The following is a 27,573-nucleotide window of genomic DNA, read 5'->3' as shown; positions in this document are numbered from 1 at the left end:
TCTTTACTGTTATGATAAAGTAGTATAGTAGCTATTCCAACTTAATGACAAGGATCCTGTTTGATAATCACCATCACCTATTTACAAGATGGCAAGCTCAAAATGAGATGTAAAATTGGAGCTTCCCCTCCATGTAAAGCTAAGAAGGCTGAGTATGTCCGTGGCATTAAGTGAGCCAGTGTGATATTGTGCAATAGATATTTGGTCCTCATGTTGCTTCCTGGCAAACAACTGCTAAAATCCTTTGGATTTTTAGATGTGGTGTCTCTTTATATGCTCATGGGATGATTGATGGCTGGTCACTGAAATGACCAAGGCAGGATGAGAGGGTTGGGTCTTTCTGTGCCACCTCCCAACCTCAAAGGAGAGAGAGGGAACTGAAGGTGAAGCTGGTCATTAGTGGCCAATGATTGAAGCAACCACACCTAGGTAATGAAGCCTCATTAAAAAAAAACCAAATGACAGGGTTCAGACAGATTCCCTATAGCCCAGTCCATGGCAGCTCCTAGAGGGTGACACACTTGCACAGAGTAGAGCTCCAGGTCCCTCCCAGGTGCCTTGCCCTGTGCATCTCCTCATTGGCAGCCTTCATAATATCCTTTATTACAAGTGCTGGCCTGAGTTCAAGATGCTCTCGCAAATTAATCAAACCCAAAGAGGGTCCATGGGAACCCCAATTTACGGATGGTGGGTCAAAAGCTTGTAAACAGCACCTGAAATGGAGTGGGGGCAGTGTTTGGCACTGAATCCTCAACAAGTGGCATCCAACACTGTATCCAGGCAGAACAGTCCAGAGGACATCCAGCTGGTATCTGCCACCACTGGCTCTATGCATGTTGTCGAATGAAAGCATAGGAGAAACTGAGACTGAATCTGTCACACCTGTATGAGCAGAGTTAGCTAACAGCTAGCCACAACTAAGAAAAAACCTTTTGATTAGCATGTATATGGTCAATTGCACATCTATACAATTTCTTGTATTACTGACATAATCAGATTTTATACTCTACCATATTTCATTTACTTAAAATATAGAGCTTTTTTTCCCTAAGGTTTTTGTCTTTGTTTGTTTAAGAGACAAAGTCTCACTCTGTTGCCTAGGCAGGCCTCAAACTCCTGGGCCCAAGTGACCCTACTGCCTTAGATTCTCAGTAGCTATGACTAGAGGCATGCACCACTGTGCCTAATCCTAGGTTTAGAGTTCTGAGTGTCTTTTCACATCTGAATTATGACATGATTTGAGGCTAACCATAACTTTTGTGAGATATGTTACAATGATTAACTTTTGTCAGAAGAATTAAAGAGTTGATATATTAAAATCAATACATACATTGGCAGAAAAAACTATTAGGGTTAATTTTCCCATTATGATATATATGTAATTTATAATATATATTCAGATTTGGAAAATATTCTACACATCTGCTGGTCTTTCCCACCTGAGAAAGACTAGTGGTGCTGTTGTGATTTGAACAGCATTTCTCACCTAATTTCTCCCCCACATGGGCTTGTTTTGTATTTTCCATGTATGAGGAAGGAGAGTTGCTATCAGAGGAAAAAGCACAGGAGTGCAGCAGGAGAAGGTAGAGAAGACAGAACAGGGACATGGTTAACAAGGCGATAATTTTAAATGAAGAAAATGTTTTACTTTTAAAATGTTTACCAGACGGGCATATCCATACTCTTGGCACTCTAGGAGGTTGGGTCAAGAGTACTGCAAGTCTGAGTGTAGCCTGGGCAACTTAATGACTTGGCAAGACCCTGTCTCAAAATTTTAAAAGGGAGGTAGGGGTGAGGATGTAGCTCAATGTAAAGGTCCTAGGTTCAATTCCTAGCACTGCCAAAAAAAGTTCTATTTAATTATCTGAAGTGGAAATACTTACTGAATATGGTTAATTACAATCTTCAGAACTGAAGAAAAAACTAATTTGGAGCTTTGTATTTATGAAAAGTTTCTGAAAACTCACTTGTCTTTCTAGAGTCTGTCAATTATGGTTCACAATTAACTTGATTTGTTCTTACCTGTATCAGAAATGTGGCTGGTCTTACACAAGAGATCTAATTTTCGGTTCCACACACCTAAGTCATTCCCACCAGACAGCCAAACCTCCAGGCTCTGAAGAACAGTTAGACACTGCAAAATTAATTTAAAATGAGTATAGAAACTCAAGTATGTGTCAGGTAGTTTTGAATTATGGCTGCAAGTTCAATAGAACCCCTCCCTTGGATAGGTGGAACTTATTTTTCCTCCCCATGAACTTAGGCTCCACTAAACCAATAAGATGAGTGTCTACATAATAGTGCCTACTATGCCTGATCCTAGTGTCACAGAATTAGGACAGAGGGATGTTTCAGGACTTACAAGAGGAAGTCACAGAAGACACTGTGAGGATACTCAAGCAGCCATATGGAGAGAGGTCCACACAGCAAGGAGCTGAGGCCTCCTGACACCATTAGCACTATCATGCCAAGCGGCAGGGACATTCCAACCGGAGGCCCCTCCAGGCCATATGGGCCTTCAGATGACAGAACTTGGACTAGAACCACTCACTGGAACATTTTCTATTCCTGACTACAGACACTGAGATAAGCCTTTATTGCTTCAAGTCACTTAGTTCTGAAGTAATTTGTTACTTAGTAATAGATAATACACATGGTTAAACCCTTTTTTAAATAATAGGGGAAATATGACCTTAGTTTTTGTTTTAAATTAACCATCTCCTGATTCCTCTCAATAATTCTGTTGGGAACTCGGGAAAGTACGTGTTCCGAGGACTACGGAACTGCTTTACCTTCAACTGCACCAAGGTCCATTAGACCCCAGAACAAGGGCAACACTGAGAGAGAGTTGAAAAGAGAAGTTGGTGGTTTTAATGGTCTCGCCCAGGCTGAGGGTAGTGCTGCTTTAAAACTGATGGAGAAAGAGTTGAAAATAATCGATACAGGTTACGTATCTCAAGAAGTCCAAACCTATCTAATCTCTGGGTTTTTAGTATCAGTACACTGTTCTATTTTATTGCCAAATAATATTCCACATACATTTTGCTTGTCCATTTGTCAGTTGGTGGACATTCAGGTTGTTTCCATTTTAGCTGTCATGAACAATGCTGCTCTGAACATCTGTGTACATGGTGTAGAGTGGACGTATGTTTTCATTTTTTTCAGGACAGTATTTAGGAATAGGATTTCTGGGTCAAATAATTCTATGTTTAACAATTTGATGAAATGCCAATGTCTGGGGTGACTACCATTTTACAACCTGCCAGCAATGTATGAAGGCTACAGTTTTCCATATCCTAATGAACCCTTGTTAGATTTGTCTTAGATATTAGCCATGCTAGTACATATGAAATGGTGTCTCAATTTCATTTCTGACTTACATTTCTCAAATGACTAACAACATTGAACTTCTTTGCATGTGTTTATTGGTCATTTGTATATAGTTTCTGGAGAAATTTTTTTCAAATCCTTTTGCCTATTTTTAACTGGACTATATCTTTTTATTGGTGAGAGTTCTTTGCATATTCTGGATATAAGTCCTATTAGGTACATGATTTACAAATATTTTTCCCATTCTATGGATTATCTTTTCACTTTCTCTGTGGTATTCTTTGAAGCACAAAAGCTTTTCATTTTAATCAGGTTCAATTTGTCATTTTTTATCTTTTTTTTTTTTTAAATAAGGTTTTGTAAAAACCTTGGCTGGTCTTATACTCATCAGGATCAAGCAATCCTGCCTCAGCCTTTCCAGCAGCTAGGTTTGCAGGCATGTATCACAGCACTCAGCTCAGCATCGTTTTGAAGAGACTCTTTTTCCTACTGAATGGTATTGGTGTCTGTGTCAAAATCAGTTGTTCAAATATATGAGGTTTTAATTCTGGACTCTCAATCCTATTCCTTTGATCTATATGTCTATCACTATGCAAGTACCACACTGTCTTGATTATTGTAGCTTTGTTTTGAAATAAGGAAGTGTGACAATTACAACTTTATATTACATTCCTTTTCAGGATTGTTTTGACTATTCTCAGTTTCCTGTACTTCCATGTAAAGTTTAAGATCAGCTCGTCAATTTCTAAAATAGAAGTCCAGCTATAATTCTGATAGTGTTCAATCTGTAGATCTATTTTAGTGTTGCAATCTTAACAACATTAAATCTAATCCAGGGTTGTCTTTTCATTTATTTAGATCATCCTTCTTTTTGCCTGTTTGGGTTTTTTGGTCTTTTGAGGCAAGGTCTTGCTATGTACTTCAGGGTGGCTTCGAACTTGCAGTGATCCTCCTGCTTCAGACTCCCGAGTGCTGGGATTACAAGCATGTGCCACCATGCCTGTCTACCTTCCTTAATTTCATTAACAACATTTTGAAGTTTTTAACGTACAAGTCTTGTACTTTTAAATTTATTTCCAAGTATTTTATTCTTTTGGAAGTAAGTGTAAACAGAATTTTCTTAATTTCATTTTAGGGGTGTTAATTGCTAATATATAGAAATATGATTGATTTTTGTGTTTTGATAGTATATCCTAAGAGCTTGCTAGATTAATTTGTAAATCCTACTGATTTTGTTGTAGATTTAGGATTTTCTATATATATGATAACATCACTTACAAATACAAGTGCAGACAATTCTGTTTTTTCTTTTCCAACATGGATGTCATTTATTTCTCTTTTACTGTTCAAATGCTCTGGCAAGAACCTCAAGTGCAATGCTGAAAAACTTTAAGTTTATTTCAGTGAAAGACACACTGCCATTAATTCCCGTCAAAATAGTGTCCCCCTTGCCTTGAACACATTCATCCTATCATTCTTGACCCTTTCTGAAGCAATTGTGGAAGTCCTTTTTCATGACAAACTTCAGCCACACTGTCATGGCTGCCTCCATGTCCTGAATCAATTCAAAATGTTTCCCTTTCATGATCATTTTGACTTTGGGGAAGAGCCAGGAGATGCACAGTGCCAGACCCAGTGAACAATGGATGAGGATACAGCGTCATGGTTTTAGGAACCTGTCTTTCATTGGATGGCACTTGGCAGCAGCACTCACAGTATTTTTTATCACTCCTCATAACGGAGATGAAAGAGGATACGACTTCAGAAAGCAACAAAAGAGCAATGAGATACATGTGTTTGAACTGAGGAGGGCTATTTTGAGGGGATTAATAGCAATGTATCTTTTAATGTAATAAATTTTAATTCAAATAGTCACTGTATGTTTCACTCACAACTCAAGTTTATGTATATGTACATACACACACACACACACACACGCACGCACGCATTTTAATTGTTTCCCAGTAAGACATTAGGGTACTTACACTCATTTATAAAAACATATTTGTAATACACTTTTCTGTTCATAAATTGCTGCCCAAGTTTTGATTATTTCCTTTAAAGAGCTGCCTTGAATAACTGGGTCAATGCATACAGTCACTTTTTAAGATTCATTTTTAATACAGAACTGGCTTCCAGGAAGAGCATACCAATTTATACTCTCAAGAGCAATATAAGTGTCAATTTCACTATTTCCTTGCTATCACCAATCTTTAAAAAAACAAATTTTACTAGCTCAAAAAATAATTGTAGTGTTTCTGATATCATGGATCTGTATTTATTTGATTCAAGAATAACTAGCCAATTCCCCTGTTGGGTATCTTCCCAAAAGAATTAAAAGAATCATACCACAGTGATATATGTGCACCCAGGTCTGCAGTGGCACAGTTGTAGTTGGAAACAGCCCAAATACCCATCAACTGGTAACTGGATAAAGATGTGGTTTTTTAAAAATAAAATGGAGTACTACTCAGCCATAAAGAATAAGAAATTAGAGACATTTATAGCTAAATGGATGCATATTGAGGACATACTCTTAAGTGAAATAAACAGGATATACATGTGTAAATACCGAATAGTTTCTCTGGTGTAAGACACCGAAAGTGTAAGTGAAGACCAAAATGTATAAAAGATAATGTAAAAAGGAAAAAAGGTCCAAAGGGGAAAGGGAAGAGGAAGGGGAAGTGAAAGTGGAGGGGGGTAGGAGAAAGGAAAGAAAGGAAAGAAAAAAGTATGAGACAAGGAAAAAACAGAAACAAAGTCTTTATAAATAGGGAGAGGTGGAGGGGTTGAAGGGAGGGCAGGGAAATGGGGAAAAAATAAGAACCAAGATATATCATGTACAGATACAAATTCTCAATGATGAATGCCATCATACTGTATACCTAAAATGTACCAATAAACTTAATGAACAAAAAAATAATAATAACTAGCCAAGCTATGCATGATGGCACACCCCTGTAATTCCAGCACTTGGGAGGCTGAAGCAGGAGGATCTCTGGGATTTTAAGGCCAATCTGAACTACATAGTGAGACACTGTCTCAAAAAAAAAAAAAAGGAGTAACTAGTCAGTGGTGGTGTACCTGTGGTGGCACACACCTCTAATCCTAGCTACTCAGGAGGCTGAGGCAGGAGGATCACAAGTTTGAGGACAGTCTGGCAATTTAGCAAGACCCTGTCTCAAAAATAAAATGAAAAACGGGCTGGGGATATAGCTCAGCAGGAGAGCACTAGCCTCCAAGGCTTAACCATGTTTAATCTCCAGGACCTAAAAAACAAACACAATGGAACCACTGTACTAAAGTAAGCACAATGCTCTTCTTTTAAACAATTTTTTATGTGAAACAGGATCACACCAGGAGTAAGCAAATATAATTATCTAGTAAATTAGTGTGACAATAAAACCCCTTTAAAGAGTATTTTCAGGATACTGAAATAAGGTACTTTTTAACCTACCAATTGCTACACTTAGTTCATGGAATAGCTCCTTAAGGAATTTCCCTGAAATACACTAAATTTTTTCCTCTTTCCCTGTTCCTTCAATTCATGTATTTTCATTTGAAACCTACTGACCTTATTAGCTTTGTAGATAGCAAGAATTAATTTTAAAGGAATGTAAAAGTAGCATCTTTTCAGACCACATAAAAGAGATTTTCATCTATAATAACTTCTTCAAAGAAAGGCCACTGTTAAACTAGACGTGCACTAGTACATGATACTTCTTTCCCCAGAAACTTTACTAAATCGATACTTGTAACAGTGTAGTGCCACGAGGTGGCTGTGAGAGGTGCTGCTTTTTAGGAAAATAATGATGTAGCCTATTGGCACACCCAGCAGTTCTTTTCATCTTAAAAAAAAAAAAAAGGTGTTAGCTCAAGTATATATATATCAGCTATCTTCAAAACAAATTAGGAAATGTCTCATTTTACTAGTCTTTTCCCAAACTAGCTAACATTAAAAAGCAGTGTTGGGTCAGGGATTTAGCTCAGTGGTGCCGTGCCTGCCTGGCAAGCTCAAGGTCCTGAGTTCCATCCTCAGTTGGGGATAGGGGGAGCAGTTTTACTTTCCCAGAACGCTTATGGTTATTTCTTCTTATAAATCACAACTAAGTTTCAGCCATGTTTGTTTTTTTAGCACACAGCAGAGTTCTTATCATATAACCCTAAGTAATATTTATAAAATGAGTGAACCTAATAGTAGAAGACAATTAGCCACATAAGATTTTTAGTTTTGGAGCTAAGTAACTGACACATCAGAGTAAGCAGAGGTGAGGGACAAACAGCTCTATATTTTTAGTTCAGAGTATAAAGAAAACTGTTGACAGTCATTCTACAAGTAGCACCTCTTCTGAGAATTACCTGCTAAAGACATGCCAGGTCTTTTTCTTCATTCTGCTGTAGCAATTAGATCAGGGTCCAGTTCTAATTAAAACATTCTAACATTTAAAACATATGCTCCCAAAAATCTAGCCTCAGACTCAAATGAATGTAGGTGTCTGAAAGACGTAATTTTTTAAACCTACAAAAATAATTTCATCTAATTTATTAAACCATTTTTTTCTCAGACAAAAGGACCAAAATGTATAACAGATATTGTGAAAGAGGAAGAAAATGTTCAAAGGGGAAGGGGAATGGGGGGGGGGGTGAAGAAAAGAAGGAAAAAACAGAAACAAAGCTTATGTATATGGGGAGGGGGGAGGGAATGAAGGGAAGGCAGGGGAATAGAAAAAAATAAGAACCAAGATACATCATGCACAGGTACAAATTCCCAATGATGAATGTGATCATAAGGCATACCTAAAATGTAGCAATAAACTCAGTAAATAAAAACAGACATAATAAAAATTCATATTTGCTTGAGATTTTACCTTCACAGTAGACTGGAAGCATGATACTCTCTGAACTTGTCTGCCTGTATCACAATCCCATACCTAAATTTATGTTAAGAAATTAATTTCTAAATAGAATTTTTAAATTGTAATTATAACTTTTCTAATTAACAATTAAGTCACATATGCTAAACATTCAGCTAGAAAATCTTTAAATAAAATATGAAATATTTAGTATTTATATTATCATGGATATTAATTCATATAGTGAGTAATCAACTTTGCAGAACAGGCTTACAATCTCAAATAAGCTTGACGTAAATTTTACTATCAAACTGTTTGAAAATGCCAAAAGAATTAGTGGTTTGATGTACTGAGTCTTTATAGGCACTAAATATTGCACTGTTTCAGGTTTATTCTCCACAACAGTCTACCATAAATATGGACATAAAGAATTTCTACTAAGAACTGTCAAATCTATTATTATTTCCTGAAAGCGCCCTGTAATACCACTAGCATGACTTATTACTATTACCCTTAGCCTGATTCAAAGAACATGCCAACAGTGTCTTACTGTTACCTGTATATGTATCTAAAACAACAGAAAGCCTTTCCTAAAATGTCCAGAGCTAGGGTGACTTCAGAGCCTGATGATTCTCAAATTTTTGAAACTATTTCCTATGGTAAGAAACACACTTACATCATGTCTGACTTTCATACATGTAAGTCTGTATTTATATTCAAAAACGGAAAGGAATTTCACAAATTAACCCTATCATGTTCAATGCATTTTTTATTATATCCTATTTCATTCTTTAGACATATAGATATCTATATATACATCTATGTATCTATTATACTAAACAAACTGCTGGCACACAGAAAGTGCTCCTAGTAACCAATGTTTGCTAGCATTACATTTACCACACTTTTTTTTTGATACCGGGAATCAAACTCAGGGCCTCGCACTTGCCAGGCAGGCATGGTACTGCTGAGCTACAATCCTGGCCCACTTATCACAATTCTAATATTATCTCTCATTCTTTTCAGGTATTATTTGAAAGATGAAGGTTCAGGGCTGAATAACTTGAGCTCTTAAGGGTATCATGTGACAAAAAAATTTAAAAATCTACCTTTAGCATTTAAAGAAGCATTTAATTAATACTGAAGGTCCAGACAGAATAAATTTAGAATTCATTTGGGTAAAACAAACCTGCCAACTAAGCAACCTAAAACTTTTATTTTTAACCAGAAATCATTCAGCAAAGGAAATAACTCTATACTATCATTTATTGATAAAATTTATACTGGTATTATCCCAGCTACTTTTTATTGTAACAGTGATTTTAATAATTGCCTTGAAATACTATTATAGTGTCTTAAGAATGATCTAATAAAGAGAAAGTATTTTAAATTCTATTTTTGCAGAATTTATACTGGAAAAAAGTTTTACTCCATAAAATAGTATTTGCTTCAATAGAACAGCAGTAAAAATGCTACTCTGGCCTACACTTTATGCCCTTATTTATGTCATCAATTAATCACACAAAATATATTAGCTGATGAGCTCGTTTAAAGTATGGTATTAAGGATATCTTGGTTCTATAGAAGCCTAAGAAATAGCTAGTCTTTTGGGTTTACTCCAAAACTTAACATTATTAATGCTCCAAACTGCTTAAACAGAACTTTCAAATAAGCAGAGATATTTTTTTAAAGCCAATCTGGTGCCTTAAAAAAAAATAATGAAAGAACAGATTTATCCAGAGCACCTGGCTATGGGCTTCACAAGTTTAGTTCCTCATTAGGTTAATAAAGGGCCGAATTTGTTTAAGAAGATATTTTATGAAGACTGTTGGATAGTGGGTCAGAAGTTGGGCTTTTCAGCCAGACTGTTAGCCACTTCTGCCCTACACAGGCTGTGCACATTGGAGAAGTTATTTAATGTTCTCTGAGCTCCACTTTCTTATCTGCAAATGACCATAACTAAAAGTACCTCTTTCAAAGGATCCATTTTTAAGGATCAAATGGGTCAACATATATAAAACACAACATAGCACACTAAGCCCTTTATAAAACTTTACCATTTCTGTTACATTTAACTTCATACTAAAAGAATGGGGGGGGGGACCATAACTTAACTTTATTAAAATTGTTTTAAACCCTGAATGCCAAAATTAAACACTGAGTAGTGGTAATGTACTTTTTTGCAGACTTACAAGCTCATGGCTTGGAGCCATTTAGTTGCTTTTGCTATAAAATGGGAGGGTTAAAAGCATGAATTATTATCCAGTCCAACTCATCTTTGTTTCCCTAAATTGAAAAGCAAATTGAGATAATACAATAAATAGTTTTAAGGCCACAGTCCTCCATTTCCTTCATTTTGTACACCTTGATATAATAGTAACTCTGGAAAAAACAGCTTCAGTCATGAGGTTTCCATCAACACAAACCTTAACCTGTTATTTCTAGTCTAATACTTTTCAGATATTTTTAAGAAGTGTCTTATGAAGACTAGAAAAAAAATCATTTTTGCTACTACAAGAAGGTTCAGACTAACCCCTAGAGACTAAAGACTAATAATGTATGTAGGGCCCCTGGAGTCACTGTGGCTGCTTCACTTTCTTCCAGACTTAAGGATATAATAACTGTTCGATCAGCAGAGGCTGTCAGGATGAGCTGATTTTTTTCTTCACAAGATTCCAAGGAAGGAAATGTAATAATAGCTGTTATCTTTTGAGTATGTCCATTGAGTTCCAAAAGTTTTTCTCCTGTCTGAAATACCAATAAAAATGTTAGCAGGTTCATCTTTCCAATTTAAACATTAAATGACAACATTAAGAATGATTGTGGACCAGGGATTTAGATCAGTGGCAGTGTGCCTGCCTTACAAGCACGAGGTCCTGAGTTCAATCCCCAGTACCAAAAAAAAGAAAGAAAATAATCTAATCTAAGAATGACTGTGTAGAAAATATATATATATTCTATTTCAAAATTACTTATCCAGGATTTATAATGTTAATTAAGCAATCAAATAGAATCTAAACAAGTGCTAAAAAAATAGCTATATAATTTTTGAACAGATAATCTAATTTAAAGGGATATTTTCTATGATTTTAAGAATACATAATAATTATATAAATTAAGCAATAAAAACATTACCAACTCAATCTCTAGGGAAAAAAATAGGGAATTATTTATCTACCTTCTAAGCTGTGGAAGAAGTCGGTCATCATAACCACAGTGTGTGCATGTGTGTATTATACTGATTGATCACCGCATATAGTTAGTCTCCACTCCATCACCACATAACACCAGCATCCATTCCCACCCATTCAATGGACTCCTGACAGTCTCTCATTCATACACCAAGCAGTCAACATACAAAAATAAAACATAAACAGTATAAATTGCAAATCTGTACCAGGTTGCAGGATTTCATGAATACATAGAAGTACCCTGGCCCTCCGCATCCACCAGTTCTGTAACCATATATGCAACAAACCTCAGATCAAAAATATTTTTAAAAAAAATTGTGTCTGCACTAAGAGTGCACAGACTTTTGTCATTATTTTTTAAAAATAGTACAACAAGTATTTACATAGCCTTTACATTTCTTTTTTTTTCTTTTTCTTTTTTTTCCGTGCAGGGAGACCGTTTATTTCAAAAGGATTTTGCAATAGACATACTGAGCAGGCTCCAGGCAGCTGTTCTATTCTTCTCCCTCATCCTCATCCTCATAGAAGTCAATGTCTACTTCTTTGTAATCCTTCTGCAGGGCAGCCATATCCTCCCAGGCCTCTGAGAACTCACCCTCCTCCGTGTTCTCTCCCACACACCAATGTACAAAAGCCCTCCTTGCATACATCAGGTTGAACCTGTAGTCAAGGCGGGCCCAGACCTCAGCAATGGTGGTCGTGTTGCTCAGCATGCACAAGGCATGCTGAACCCTGGCCAGGTCACCCCCAGGCACCACCGTGGGCGGTTGGTAGTTGATACCAACCTTGAAGCCCATGGGGCACCAGTCTACAAACTGGATGCTGCGCTTCGTCTTGATGGCAGCAATGGCAGCACTGACATTCTTGGGCACCACATCTCCATGGTACAGCAGGCAGCAGGCCATGTACTTGCTGTGCTGGGGGTCACACTTCACCATCTGGTTGGCAGGCTCGATGCAGGCACTGGTGATGGCCACTGACAGCTGCTCGTGGTAGGCCTTCTCTGCAGAGATGACTGCTGCATAGGTGGCCAGGGGGAAGTGGATGCGAGGGTAGGGCACCAAGTTGGTCTGGAACTGTCAGGTCCAGGTTGAGGGCCCCATCAAAGTGTAGGGAGGCGGTGATGGAGAAGACAATCTGGCTGATGAGGCAGCTGAGGTTGGCATAGGTTGGGCGCTCGATGTCCAGGTTGCGGCGGCAGATGTCATAGATGGCTTTGTTGTCCACCATGAAGGCACAGTCTGAGTGCTCCAGGGTGGTGTGGGTGGTCAGGATGGAGTTGTAGGGCTCGACCACAGCAGTGGACACCTGGGGGGCTGGGTAGATAGAGAACTCCAGCTTGGATTTCTTGCCATAATCAACAGAGAGCCGCTCCATCAGGAGGGAGGTGAAGCCAGAGCGGGTGCCCCCTCCAAAGCTATGGAATACCAAGAAGCCCTGAAGTCCTGTGCACTGGTCAGACAGTCTGTGGATACAGTCCAGCACAGGGTCAATGATCTCCTTGCCAACGGTGTAGTGGCCACAGGCATAGTTCTTAGCATCATCTTCTTTCCCAGTGATAAGCTGCTCTGGGTGGAAGAGTTGTCAATATGGGCCATTTCGGATCTCATCAATTACAGTGGCTTCCAGGTCCAGAAAAACTGCCCGAGGCACATTGGGTTGTACAAGTAATCTGGAGCTAATTTAAAGTACATATAGTATGTGTAGGTTAAATGCAAATATTCAGTGATTCTGGTGATCCTCTGTGGGTCCTGGGGAGACTGATGTTAAAGAACAGCTTCGGTATGTGCAAAGCCACTGAAAAATGAAGATCACACAGCCCAAAATAAAGGTACAATGAGAATAAAATCCTTAAAAATAAAATCATTTGAGAAACAAAGCATCAGGAAGTCCTGGAGACACTTGGTGATGCCTTTAATATTTTTTGAAAAAGCAGACTTTCTGATATCTTACTAGTCAAACATGAGGAGAATGTTATGTGATGCTATTGTACAATGCTGAAAGAATTGAACCTCTCAATTCGAAAATCAACGCTTGATCCATTCTGGAAGTCAGTGATTAGTTGCTTATGATGTAAATTTTGTTCAGTAAGACTAAAATTTTTATTTTCATAAAATGACATTTATTTTTCAGGAAAATATCTTAATAAAGATTATTCAGGCAAGGTGGCCCATACCTGCAATTCCAGCACTGTGAGAGGCTGAGGCAGGATGGCGGCAAGTTTGAGCTCATCCTAAGCCAACTCACCAGATTCTGTCTCAAATTTTAAAAATTTTTTTAAGAAGCTGATAGCTCAATGCAGAGGCCCTATGCATTTAATTCCCAGGCACACACACACGCAGAGAGAGAGAAATCTATCCTTATAATGGTCCCCATTTTAAATAAATTTATCCAAGACACCCTTTCCAGGTATTATTTACTCTCAAAAGATAATGACATGCAAGTATCCATATATAGTACTTAAGAATACTCAAATATGTGGTCATATATTTATTACCCAATCCACATATAATCAATACAAACCTGAGCATTCCATACAACTACAATTCCATCATCACCAGCAGATGCAAATCTGGTTAGAGAAAAAAAGTCAAGAAAAAAATCACTGTTGATATTTAATTGGTAAATTAACTAAGAAATATCATATTTTATCAGTGGTATTTTGGCTTACTAACATTAATGAAGACTATGTTCTCTAAGCTTAGTTAACAAATATTTATTAAATGCCTTCTGAGTTCTATGCCAGGTACTAAGGATCCAAAGATATATAATACATTTACATGGTTACAAAGAATAACCTGCTAGAAATGTAAAAATGAAGGAGACACAAATATGACCTTTAAAGTACTTCCTTGCTTTAAAATTCTGTGATTTTTTTTTTTTTTTTAGAAATATCTGATAAATGAAACAAAACCAAGCTGAGAAGCAACTTCCCTGACAGGAAGTGATAGTTCAAGGGTAGAATGGAATCATGTCCTCAGTTTCATTACTTGTATTATTTTCTCTATGAAGATATTTAAATTCTATTATTCAAAGTTGAGACCTCTCCGTTCATTTGGCTTTTATGTCTTTTCACATAGACATGGGGCTCTTGGTTTGGAAGGTTTGGGGCTTTTCATTGGTTTTTAGTGAAGAAGTTTGAAATGCAAAGAGGCAAAGGTAAAGGAAAGTCTGTTTCGTGGCATAAAAAACAGCTGTAATAAACTCTACTTTATCTCTCTTCTTCACCTCCCATTCTCTATGTGTAAAAACAGGAACAATAATCTACATTCAGTAGAGTAAATGATATCCTTGACACAAATACTATCAAGAAAATAATTTATCTAACAGGATTATTCATCACAATGACTATATTATAATAAAGTCAAAAAGCACCATTCTAAGGCAGTAACTCAATACAGTGGTATACCATAATTTCTAAGCATGTCAAATCATTTATTAAAAATGTAGTGCACATTTCGCAAGCTCAAGGACCCAAGTTTGATCCCCGGTACCAAAACAAAAAAACAAAAAAAACAAAAATGTAGTGCATAACTTTGTAAATGAATTTTAATGACTCAGAATCAGTTCAGAGTCTTCCCCATAATATCACATCCCCTTGAAATCAGGTTTACTTTTTGAATAAGCGTACAAGAGGTGGTGGTATAGATACTCAGCTATGAATTGCTTGTCATTGGCCCCTTATAGTTAACAAACATTAATAAATGATATTCTACTAACATCCAGCACATTTAGAAAACTTGTAGTACTTCCTTGCAAGGGTGTTAGTGGGTATCACATAATCTGGGTATGCCTTGGATATGTGTACTCAAATAAGCATTGTTGGCTAGACACATATCATTGAGGAAAGGTAGACAATGGTAACACTGGACACAGAAATCACTTTGTTTCCACGGGGCATTGGTGCATATAGAGTTTACTCCTGTAGGAGAACATAAACTCTCATGACTTCAGCCATTAACACCTCCTTAATACTCGAAACCCAGCTTCAAGTTCAAATTTTTCATGCTCAGTTTCACAATCCCCCAAATGTTGTCCAGTACTTCACCCTCACTTCACAACCCTCTGATTAGATTTTCTGTTACAGTAAGAGGATATTGAGCAAATGGGACACTGGTCAGTCAGATGGGGACTGTTAATAATATTTAATAAAGCATTATGTACCTTTTAATGGGAACAACCATAAGACTAATTAGTGAACTAGCTATAAGCCACAGAGTTAATTTTAAATCCATGCCTAACATTTATTATTTCAAAATGTAAGAGATAAAAAGATCTGGAGATCAAAAAAATAATCATTTTAAGTTAAAAAATATTATTTTCTGTGCTTACTTATATACATTTTCTAAATCCAAATACTAAACAGTGCCTTGAGTATCAAAAGTAGTTGCTGGAAGTAAATCTTTAATAGCTTATGTTTCTGGGCTTATTGATTTCTTTTTATTTATATAGTGATGGCAGGGAGGGCAGGTCTAGGGGTCTTAAGTTTTCTTTGGTACAAAACATCAATTTCTATTGATTCTTTAAACTCTTGTAATTGCTTTTCTCCCGTTTAGAAAGCTGCAGGTTTAAAATACACACTTTTTTCTAATCCAAATATTTAGCTTTCTCATTCTTGTTTCATGTGTGGATCTCCAATGAGAGATGACTGAACTGTTAAGAGTTTAGAAATGAGATACAGAGCATTTCACCTCAAACTTTAATTCAATCAGTAGAAAACAAAAGTTAAATCTAAACAATGCTCGATAGTAATGCATGAAATCACAGTCAATTTTTTATTACTCAGAGGTCAATTATCCAGTTGGCCAGACTATTCAGGCCTTTCAATTCTCCTATATATTCTATTGCTGCCTTTTTATTTTTTAACCAGTTCAGTATTTATTGCTACCTCTTCTCAAAATAAAACATAAAGCTTTAAAATGCAAGCCAGTGTAACTTTGCTACATACTGGTATCATAAAATAACTAATAAAAGGCTAGGGGAGCATTAACGGATTACAATTACCTATCCTGCTATGAGGGATAGCTAAAAACTACCTGCATTGTATTAGCTTATCTAAAACCAAATCCTAAGAAGTCAATCATGTGCTCCAATCATCTCCAAATCAGAAGTGAAAATTCAACCCAAGAATTCCTAGAAGTAAGATATACTACAAGTGCTGAAAGGAAGGCACAAACTACCAAAAAAGATCAATTAAAATGTCAGTAAATGTCAGCTATTTAATGAAAGAAGAATGGTGACTATATTGCCATAACATTTTTTATACAGAATCCAAAGACATAAACCTAGGAATAAGATTTTGAGAGAAATGGTTCTTTACTGATTAGCACCAAAATATATTTAGTACAATTCCAGCCTAGGATTAAGGAAATATCAAGACGAATTAACATGGAGTTCTTGCCTTGAGATCTCACAATTGAACAATTAATTGCTTAGAAATGTATTGTATTTCAACAAATCTAAGGCATCACCAATTGTAAAGCTCTCTTGTTATTTTATGTACCATTAATGAAAAATGCTGCCAATTATAACTAAAAGACAACACCAATTATATGATGTGTCCAAATTCTGGAGATGTTAAAATACGGGGGAAAATGCTTATCAGAATCAATAAAATATAGTAATTATCATACTTATTGATCTTTACAATACTGTACTTTCTAGTCTAACAAATCTCTGCTTATCTGATAGGTTTAAAGTGCTAAAGAAACACTTGTTGAATGAATAAATGAATAAGCAAATTTTAAAGTATTACAAGGTTCTATGAAATACATTAATGGCATTAATGTAACCTCATCATTTCCCTTTGTCAATATTAATGTATGAATGTATGTTAGAATAAAAATAGGAAATTTAAAAATGCTTAAGCCCAGAATCCTACTTTTAAGTTTTCTTAACTTGAAAGCAAGTCTTTAAAACTTCTCAGCTATACAATTAAATGATTAAGCCAAAATTACATGCAAGAAAAACAAGTTTAACAAGATGAAACGGTTTAATAAAGACCTATAACAGACCTTCTAGACTAAATTAAGCCAATAATTCACTCATTTATTTAAAAAATATTTATTAAACACTAATTATATACATGATTTATACTAAAAAAAAATCAATGAGATGGTTCTTGCCCTTGTGTAACTATAAGCTACAGTATGAGTCCATGGAGAATTCTTTCAATTTATTGAAATCACTACCCGTAAATACTTTCACTCTGAATATCTCAGAAAAAGTATTCTCACTGTTGACAACTGTGCTGTGAAAGCACAACACAGCTTCACAATGATTAATCTAAAATAAAATGAATTTTACAAATAATTTCTGGGTCCACTACCTAAATACCCATTTAATAGTTCTTACTCATGTGAAGCCATTTTGATCAACTCAAAGGTCCTGCAAATTCAAATATAATCTTAAAGGACATAATAAAAAGCATTGTCCATATCCTTGAACATAAAACTGCCACTATTCAATATCCACATAACCCTAAATAACTGGAAAAATCAAAATAGAACATAATCATGATAGTTCAGAAAGTCTCAGTGGTTAACTTGCTACCTAATCTGCAAATACTTTCTAAACATGACAAAATATGATATTTTTTCAATAAAATAAAGTTGAAAATGCTACAATACTAAAAATCAGACAAAACTGAAAACTAACAATTTCACTTAAAATTGATTTCTGTTTTTATACTAAAACTACTTGAAGCAAATTATAGAAGTATGCACACAGAGACAAGAGAAGTTGAAGGGACCTTTTCAGGAGCCATACGTGCCAATGCCAGATTCTTTCATGCTATCTCCTTGAACTTAAACTTTTTCTTTGATGAAGAAAAATGTTATTATGTGGGCTACAGAAATAGCTCAGTATACAGTACCTGCATAGCATGAGCAAAGTCCTAAGCTGGATCCCCAGCACCACAGAAAAAAGCAAAAATATATTATGTTAACACAAGTCCAACATCTAAAAGTGTAAGATCTATTTTTGTTCACAAATAGAATGAAGGTGACAGAACTCCACAGATCTCAGGGATACCTGCAAAGGTAAAAATCTCTGATAGATCTTCCCTTCCTTTGAATCACAAATAAAAAGCTAAAGGACACATCAAATTACAGTATCGGAATACACCTCCCGCCCCCCAAGTCCCTGTGACTTCTATCACGGGGAGCCTCCATTTCCCTGAGCTGGAGTCTCTCTGAAGGAACAAATCTGGCTCTCTCTGCCTCGCTTGTGTAAGTGAGAGAAGGAATTGCATATGCTCAGCTCAGCCTCTTCTGGGTTTTCTCTGAGGATATGTGAACAGAGAGGGAACATTCTGGGCTGTTCTGATTTTGGAGGAAAGCCTATGTCTGAGTGTGAGGCTTCCAAGTGTCCACTTGCACGAGAGATTCAGTAAGTCTACCTAATTTAGGATGAACCTGAATAAGGAACCCACTGTTTATAACCAAAGTTTTTTATCAGTCCTTTCTTTTTTCAGTTATTATTTTATTGAGCAAATATGTCCATCTGTGTGACCCTTGCATTAGTTCCCAGTCAATTCTGTCCTCCAAGGGAATGTGGCTGTTTCTCCATTGAACACTTAGGACACTCATCATATTTTTTTAAAAATTTCATACTGAAACATAGCTTTTAAATTGGCATTTTTATTTCCTCTATTACAAATATGGTTTGTAAACTTTTCATTAGGTATAATTTCAATATATAAAAAATGGAGAAGACGATGTAGTAATAATCCACATGTGCTCCCCACCCATCTTGAATAACTGTCAGCTGAGGATAAAAATATTTCGTCTGTAACCCACATGATCCCTCCATTGCAGACTACAGCACATCAGAGCCACTGAATCTCACTTCATGAATAAACATCTCAGCATCTCAGCACACAATTATTAATATTGTAGCTGCTAGAATTCATGTAAAAAAGATTCTGCTTATATTTTGTGTGTGCTGCTAGAATATGAACCTAGGGCCTCAAACATGCTAAGCAAGCACTCTACCACTAAGCTACATCCCCAGCCCTGCATTTATACCTTTCTTCCAGATACAAATATCTTAATAGCTCTGAAAATTATATTAACCTTTTAACTCACTGAAGAGCTATTAACCAATGTCATACTTACAGTTTCTTAAACAGCTGACCAAAGATATGGCCCACATGAGTGTATTTATGCAGTTTAATAAGCAAATAGACCAACTCACAACTGTGAAAGTATGGTAGACCCAAAGGTGTGCCTTCCAGATCCCCTTTCGAGAGAGGATTAGCTTCCCAGCTGTGAGGGATATACCTACTCAACTGCTTCCAGCTGTTGTCTTCAGCTTTCCAGACAAAGTCACACCCTCAATTGGTACCCAGTCACTGCCAGTTAAGCAAGACACAGAAGTCAGGGGCACATTCTTCTTGGATAACCCTCAACAAATGACTACACAAGGTGGCTGTAAAAAGCCCTAATTATTTTTATCCAGAGCAGAACTACTGTAAGGAGCAATCCTTCCTCCATAGCTCTCCATGGGGCTGGCAGAGACCGTCACATCTGCATCAGAATCTGAGATGACTTGCCCATCCAAACTTGCTTCCTCTCTTTTCCTTTCATAGGAATTTCTCTCTAATAAACATTCTGCACATTTAACTCCAACTGAGAGAGTGGAACCCAGGAATTAGGAGGACCTAAGCCATCTTAACTACTGATCTCTAGTCTTTGAAGGTAAGTGAGAAAGAATATTCTTAGTTTTGGAATATCTTCTTAAAGACAGAGCATATTGTTTGTTGTTAGTGGATAATCAAACTATACTGCATTTGTTTACTCTCTTGCACTTGTACAGCTTCACCAGCCATCCTAGGGACACACTTTCTTCTCCAGTCTGGCACTTCATGGGTCATCTGATTCTTTTCCAGTCATGAGCACCATCCTATATAACCTTGTCTGTTTCCTGGAGGAGCAAGGAATGGTCAAATGAGCAACAGAGAAAGCTATTCTTAAAATGTGTTATGAACTCAGCTTAGTTTAATGTGTCAAATGCTAGCGTATTACATGCAATTTTAGCACAGTCCATTTTCTGGAAGACTCTTGCTGAGGCTTAGCCTTCTTTAGTGATCTTACAATCAATATGACCCTCACTTCATGTTCAAGAAATACGAAAGAAAAAAAGAAAAGGCAGCTGTCTGTTAGGTTATACAGGATTTATTTGGTATCTTCAAAAACCAATCTGAGAAAATTTTCCACTCACTGATTTTAGCTGAGCCACCAAGAAAACAAGAAAATCCTTCTGCAAAATTTTCAATAAGATGATATTATCTAAAGACCTGAAGCGTGAAACCTGGATTATAACAGCTGAAGAAAAAAATAGAATGTAATGTCTACAAAACTAAATAAAAGCATTAAAAGTATAACAATATAAAATTTATTTAAAAACTGGAAAGGTATTTTTGTAATTTGACAATGGATTAATATCGATATATATAATGGAAAAGATAAGTCTAAACTATCTCAACTATTAAAAGTAAAAAACATAAAAATACTGTAACAGTAGAGTTACTGTGTTAATTTAATTTAAAATTTTCAGAGTGAAAACACTCTCCTTTTAGTTCTCTTCATAAGATTATAGTTTGTAGATTTTTTTGTGTCCATTTTATATCTTTATGTCCAAGAATGATTCTTTCAGTCCTTATTGTTTTACTACAAAATTGAATTTTTTAAAGCAAATCATGGATTCAAAGTTCTACAAGTCTGCAACTGAAAAATTTCCTAATTACATGTAAATTTTGATACAGTAATGACTTGAGTACAAATAATTAAATGTGATTCATGAAGTCATATCATCACTGTACTGCAGAAGCCAAAAGGCAGGGTTTTTCATCTATTCTAGACATTTAAATTCACTGTGGTAGATAACACACCTGGTCACAAATTATTCCCCCTTCTATAATCACACTTACAACAGGACTTAGTTACTCCTCCTATCAAGAAGTAGAATTCATCCACCTACTCATGAATTTGTGTTAGTTCCTGACTACCTCTTGGCCAATGAAATGGCAGCAAACATGGTGCAAGTGGACACTTGAAAAGTGTCTTGCTTCAAGGCTTGTCTTCTGCAGGTATTAGAACTCCAAAATCATATATGAATAAGCACCTGAGAAACCACACAGAGGTGAAGGCAGTCCTCCCAGCTGAGACCACTACGAACTAGCCAGCTGCACCCAACCCATCAGCTGACTGAAGATGTGTAAGTGAACCTAGCCAAGACCAGCTGATTCTGACTCACAAATGAAAAGATGCAGCTGAGCCCAGCTTAAACTGTCATCCTGCAGAATAATAGGCTAAATAGATGGTGGCTGTTTTACTTTTTAAAAACTAAATTCAAGGTGATATTTGGCTGAGCAGGAGATAACTGATACACCATCTACAGTTTTTTACTGTTTATAGAATATTAACTTTATCACTGAAGAAATGATATATACATGACCATCACTGTGGGAAAAACAGATCATCCCTGTCAGCACTTGTTCAGTGACAGTTATTCTGCAGGTTGGCCTTTTCTCCTGACTGTGCTAAAACTAGCTGAAAGGACGTGTCACACAGAACAGCAATGAATATGTAACCTTAACAATCTATACAAAATTTAAAGACTGAATCCAGAAGCATACTATATATTTATTCCTTAACTGTCCCAGAGAAAATGATTTTAAGATTCCTTAAGACCTCCATATTAACAGTTGTAAGAAATGATGTGGATATTTTTAACCTAGCAACTTACTAGGGTTAAATATGGTACAAAAAATCTTTAGCAATCCAAAATCCTACCTTTGCAGAAATGTTCAGCATCCCACAGAAATGACCATTTAAATAAATAAATGGAGTGTCACAAAAGAAATAGCAAACTAAATACTATCAAATAAGCTTGAAGATTATCATACTATGTTTAACATGCTGTGATTTGTTTGGCTTGCACCATAACAGGCTACTAATATATAACATTGTATAAGATCATATGGTACATATTATATATGATAGGAGATAAATCTTTTCAAGAAAAAGTTGAGAAACATAATGATTAATAATTGTTGGCCTTGGTCCCTGGTTCCTAAAAGGGAACCTCTAACCCACTGATGGTGAACTTTTCAGAGACCGAGTGCCAAACTACAACCCAAAACCCATTTATCGCAAAGTGCCAATGCTGCAATTAAACCTGAATACTGAGGGTTTAGAAAAACACAACTCATATATTAATATCTTTTGTCTTAAAAGACAAACATACTAACATGTGTGCCATAGGTTCACCACCACTGCTCCAAACCCTGGAACTTTCTAAGTGATACTGTCTTCATTATTCATGGTGCGTCCCTTTGACCACACCTGAGTTAATGCTAACAGATGACTCACTGTGGGCTCCTAGGTTAGTATGAGAAGGAGAGCTGGCCAAGCTGGAAAGATGAACCATGGGATTGGAGGGTTTGGCCTTTGTGGTACTGTTACAGGATATCAGACTGAGCTCCCAACCTCCCAGGTCTGGGATGAGAGAGAAGGGATTTAAGAATGAGTTCAAATTCAGGTGCACAAGGCTTCTGAAGGGAATGATGGAAAGAGCCTAAGAATGATTGTGAAGTCCCAAATGGTAGTCTGTGAGTGACATGAGGAAAATGACATTTTAGGATGAATCATCTGTCATTTTTATTGGCAGTTAAAAATAAGTAGCTCACAAACACTTGCACATTTACCAAACTTGGAATTCCAAAATGCCAGCAGAGGACAATTAAGCATCCTGGTGGAGAAGAGGTTCTGCTGGAACAAGCTGGTATAGATGCAAGTGAAAGCTTTGAAGATGTAGGCCATTTCTCTGATGCCAGAGAAATGCTAAAGCAATACTATATTGGGGATATCCATCCAAATGATCTTAAATCTCAAAGTGGTAGCAAGGATCCTTCGAAAAATAAATCATGCAAAAGTTGCTGGTCATATTGGATTTGCCCCATTATGAGCGCTGTTCTCTTAGGTTTCCTGTATCATTACTACACAGAGGAAAGCAAATCCTCCTGAGGAGACCTTGTTGAAGTCTGGGAAACACATCCATGTGGGAGTGAAAGTTGAAAAGACTTGCTTTGGGGCTGCAGCAGTGTCCCTGGAATCTTGCCAATTGTATTGTCCCCTCCTTGGAACCAAGACGGTTGACCAGATGCCCACCTCCAATCTGGGACTGGTGTCCTTCCTCTCTCAGAGCCTTACTCCCAGAGCAGCTGCTCATTGTTGTGTCCCGGCCACTATTTCTTCTCATCACTGGTTTCCACAAGCACCCTTAAACTTCACAAGTTTATGTTGCTGATTGCAGTTCACACATTGTAGTAACATTGCTCTAAGGGAAAAATGCCCGCTTTCTGATTCTTTGAATGCACATTAGAGTTTCCTATCAGGGTAGCACTCTGGTTTTTGAAATTTTTCTTTTTTCATTTTTAAAAAATCTTTTAAAAATTCTTATTTGATTCTGTTATTTACCTTAAGGGGTTTCAGATGTGAAGTCAAAATGCACACTTATTATTTACAACATGGCTGCCAAATGACCTTGTTCCCTATTTATGTTTAAAACTAGAGAGAACTATGCGGTCATCTCCCTTCCAGGCTAGTGTAGCTGGTAGCACTTCCCACCTCCTCAGTCCAGCCCCTTTTTTTCCCAAGAAGTGCTGGACAAAACTGTGCTTTCTTGGGGGTGGGATCAGTCAACAAAAGAAAGGAATGGGTTGGGTGGGGTAATTAAACCCTGACAAATTAAGAGTCATCTTTCTTGGGGCCGGGGATTTAGCTCACTGGTTCCGGCACCTGCCTCGCAAGTGTAAGGTCCTGAGTTCTATCCCCAGTACCAAAAAATAATAATAATAATAATCTTTCTTTTGAAAAATATTTTTAAAATACTTCTTTAGGGCAGGAGTTTAGAAAAGGCACCAAAACCTTTTCTTTTGTTTGGTACCACCTTCTAACTCTCTCTCTCTCTCTCTGTCCCCTCTCCTATTGGTAAAAATATGAATGAATAATTATGTCTACAGAGCTTTACCAAGGATTCTTAACACTTTGTATATTGATTAGCAAAATTTTGATTCCTCATTTTACAAAAGCAAGAGACTCAGTGAAATAATTTCCATATAAAATATTATTTGAAAATTAAAGATCATGACAAGAGACTGCTTTCCATTCCATCTGTATTTTTACTTTCATGGCTCCAACTTGTGTGACTCAAAATAAACAATAATAATTTTAAAAAGTGGTAGGGTTTGTTATTTTCTTTTGGACTTGTATGTTCGTCTCAGTGAAAAGTAGGTTATATAAAACCATGTTGCTGGCATTTCTGTGGCATCTTTGATTTTATTTTTTTCCTCAGGGAAGCACCTGGATCTACTGGCTGTTTTCTGCCAGTAGCTCTGATTTTTTTTTTCCCTGTCCTGTGAGGATTACCTGTCTGCTTCTGGGCCGTGGTCGTTATCCAGTAGGGAACAGCTGGGTTCAAGTGCCACAGACCCTGCTCGGTATCAAGCTTGCCAGGGACTGACAAGACAGGAAACTGTCCAGCAAACCACAGCCTGCCCATGCAGACTTTTAAGAAAAAGTTTAAACCAGGCCTTGTATCCTGTGCTTTACAGTTGATTGAATTCTGAATTCATCAAGGTAATACTAAGCTTTTCTTTACATACTTGGAGTGACTTCTGGCTGATTTTTATATATCAGTTACGGTTTAATCTAGTATCTTTAGAAAATGTTTACAAAATGATAAGATGCTACTTTAAGAAAATGGAATGAATAAATGATTATTACATAGCAAAAAAAAGAGAATGAGTTCAAATTCTATAGCCAGGGAATCACACAACCATGCCTACACCTTGAGGGCCCAGTACAAACTCTGGACACCCAAGAGGCAACCAACTGATGTGCCAAGAGGGCAAAGAACTCTGGGGACATGGAGGCTTTCCTGTGAGACCCTCCTAGACCTCATCCTACTCATCTCTTTATCTGGCTGGTCCTGATAGGTGTCCTTTATAATAATACTGTAATCATAAGTACAGTACTTTCCTGAGTTCAGTGAGTTGTTCCAGTGAATCATCAAACTTGAGAACTTGTTGCTAGCTAGTCACAAGTGTGAGTGGCTTGGGAACCCAAATTATGGCTAGAGTTTAAGGTGAAGGGAGTCTATGGTGGAGGACTGTGCCTGTACCTGTGGAATGTGATCTAACCCCACAGAGAGTTAGAACTGCACAGCACATCTCAAAAGCAACTGAATACCAAAGACAAAAAAGCAGAGAGAAAATAAAGCCAGCAGACAGCAGAAGTACTAGTCAGAGTTATGAATAGTCACAGTAGCTGTCATTCGTGGAGTCAAAAAAGAAAAAAAAAGACAGCAAAGGCAACAGAGAAAACTCACTGAACAATTGCCAGAGAAAACTCATTGAACAATTGCCGGCTACATGTAAAACACTGTGCTAGGCATTAATATCATGGTAAATAAGGATCATGGCCCCTGCTCCTGAAGGTTACATTCTACAAGGGAAGAGGAATATTAAAAGTTGTGGCATCACTTATATTGTAGCTAAACAAGGGTCTGATGACAGAGCTATACTATAGATTAGTAATAAGCTAAGTATTAGACCTAAGACCTATTCACCTTCATCTCCATTTGCAAATGTATTAAATTTAATATTACACACATTACCAAGTACAGAATAATGTACATTTTAAAGGGGTTTCATCAGTAACAAAAAAACCTCAGATTAAATCCTTATTTTTATCCACTGTAGCACATTCCTACTATGTACCTGATGTTTAAATATTTACAATATTCATTTCCCCAATTCAAGCTCACTGTAATACACAATTACAACTCCCACCCAAATCTGAAAGTTATTTGCTTCTTCCAACCTAATAAGACTATTTTTAACTTGTAAAACAAATATAATGTACAAATCTCCAGATGTGACACCCTAGGCAAGAAAAAAGATTTTAGATACTTAATTTCATCAAACTGCAGCGGTCAAATTCAGTTTCTACTAAATGCTACATTTTTAAAAAAATTGGTTGAGTTTCTCCAGTTACTATGATCAGTTTTTAAATTTTTAGAAATGATGGTTCTGAAGTTGTTTTAAATATAAAATTCTCTAAAAACTCTTCCTAAACAGTTGTCAGTTAGACAACTAGCGTCTCTTACCTGTAGCCATCTAGCTGTACCAGAAACCGCACAATATCGTGGTGCGCTTTCAGCACGAGCAGTTCCGTGTAGGGGTTCCGGGATTGTTCCTCACCTATTGTCTGTAATGGAGATTTCTTGTAATGGGGAGGAAAAAAAAAACAAGAGAGATGAGGATAACATGATATACACCTACATATTTAAGAATACAAGATTTCAAGAGCCACAAGACTTGTATGTTCTAGTACCAGGTATTAGTTCCCCTAATATCAACTGAATAACTGCCAATTCTATACAAAACATTTTTCTTACCATGAATTCATAAATTTTAGTATTTTCAAGTCACAATAAATTTACAAAAAGGGTGAATTTATTTTATATATAGTCAATCTTCATAAACCTGATCTTAAAAATTAATGGGCCAATCCAACTCAATTATTTTAGAATGAGTGTTTCTCAATTAAAATTTGTTGGAAATAAAATTGCCAATCAAAGCAGTAAAATATAGACTAAAATAGCCCATTACAGGTATTCAATACATGTGTGCTATCTCAAAAAAGAGAGGACTCAAACCAGACTCATGACTTCAACTCTGGATAACAATATTGGTACACTGCCAACATTCACACAGTACAGTATTATATGGCAGGTCACATGTCAGGCACCGTGCTAAGCACACAGGCAATGCAACTTAATTCTGTAAGATAGGTTCTACCTAACCTCTTTTCTGAAGTCAAACTCAGTACCATTTTCTAAACCAGGGTTTCCTAAACTTGATACTACTGACATTTTGTGGATATCCTGCAAACTGTAGCAAACTGAGCTGCATCCCTGGTGTCTCTGGATGCCCACAGGAAACCCTCCACCACTCATCCCATCCCTGTAAATCACACCCTGTGAAAATGCCCTGGGTTCAACAGGGTGGGGATGTCTCCCTATACTGCAAACGGCCCCTGGAGGGCAAAATCACCCCAAGATTGAGACCCACTGCTTAAATTAGAATACAAAGTTCTATAAATTAGGGAAAATCATAGGGTCTGCTAATA

General features: G+C 36.7%; 1 protein-coding gene and 1 pseudogene across 3 annotated transcripts in view; both read right to left on the bottom strand.

Annotated features, from left to right (window-relative positions):
* Wdr41 (WD repeat domain 41) overlaps positions 1-27,573 on the bottom strand; it is a 44,013-nt gene that overhangs the window by 15,093 nt on the left and 1,347 nt on the right. Inside the window, exons 2-6 of one of the 2 annotated variants that reach the window (XM_004870184.3) lie at positions 26,549-26,664; positions 13,898-13,946; positions 10,800-10,931; positions 8,199-8,261; positions 2,023-2,134 (exon numbers count right to left, since the gene is read on the bottom strand). In XM_004870184.3, the coding sequence (XP_004870241.1) occupies positions 2,023-2,134; positions 8,199-8,261; positions 10,800-10,931; positions 13,898-13,946; positions 26,549-26,664 (472 nt within the window). The remainder of the gene's footprint in view (positions 1-2,022; positions 2,135-8,198; positions 8,262-10,799; positions 10,932-13,897; positions 13,947-26,548; positions 26,665-27,573) is intronic. The other variant, XM_013067600.3, reaches the window with a different exon arrangement.
* Positions 11,214-26,638, bottom strand: LOC106008190 (tubulin alpha-4A chain pseudogene; annotated as a pseudogene). The gene is made up of 3 exons (XR_015447380.1): positions 26,549-26,638; positions 13,898-13,946; positions 11,214-13,171 (listed from the first exon to the last, which is right to left on the bottom strand). The product of XR_015447380.1 is annotated as a tubulin alpha-4A chain pseudogene (transcript).

Source organism: Heterocephalus glaber, unplaced genomic scaffold (assembly GCF_053883595.1).
Source record: "Heterocephalus glaber isolate CG9 unplaced genomic scaffold, H.glaber_assembly_v1.0 deba00001757, whole genome shotgun sequence".
Lineage (NCBI taxonomy): Eukaryota > Metazoa > Chordata > Mammalia > Rodentia > Bathyergidae > Heterocephalus > Heterocephalus glaber.
The sequence above is the reverse complement of the archived record's forward strand: the minus strand, read 5'-3'. Positions and strand labels throughout refer to the sequence as shown.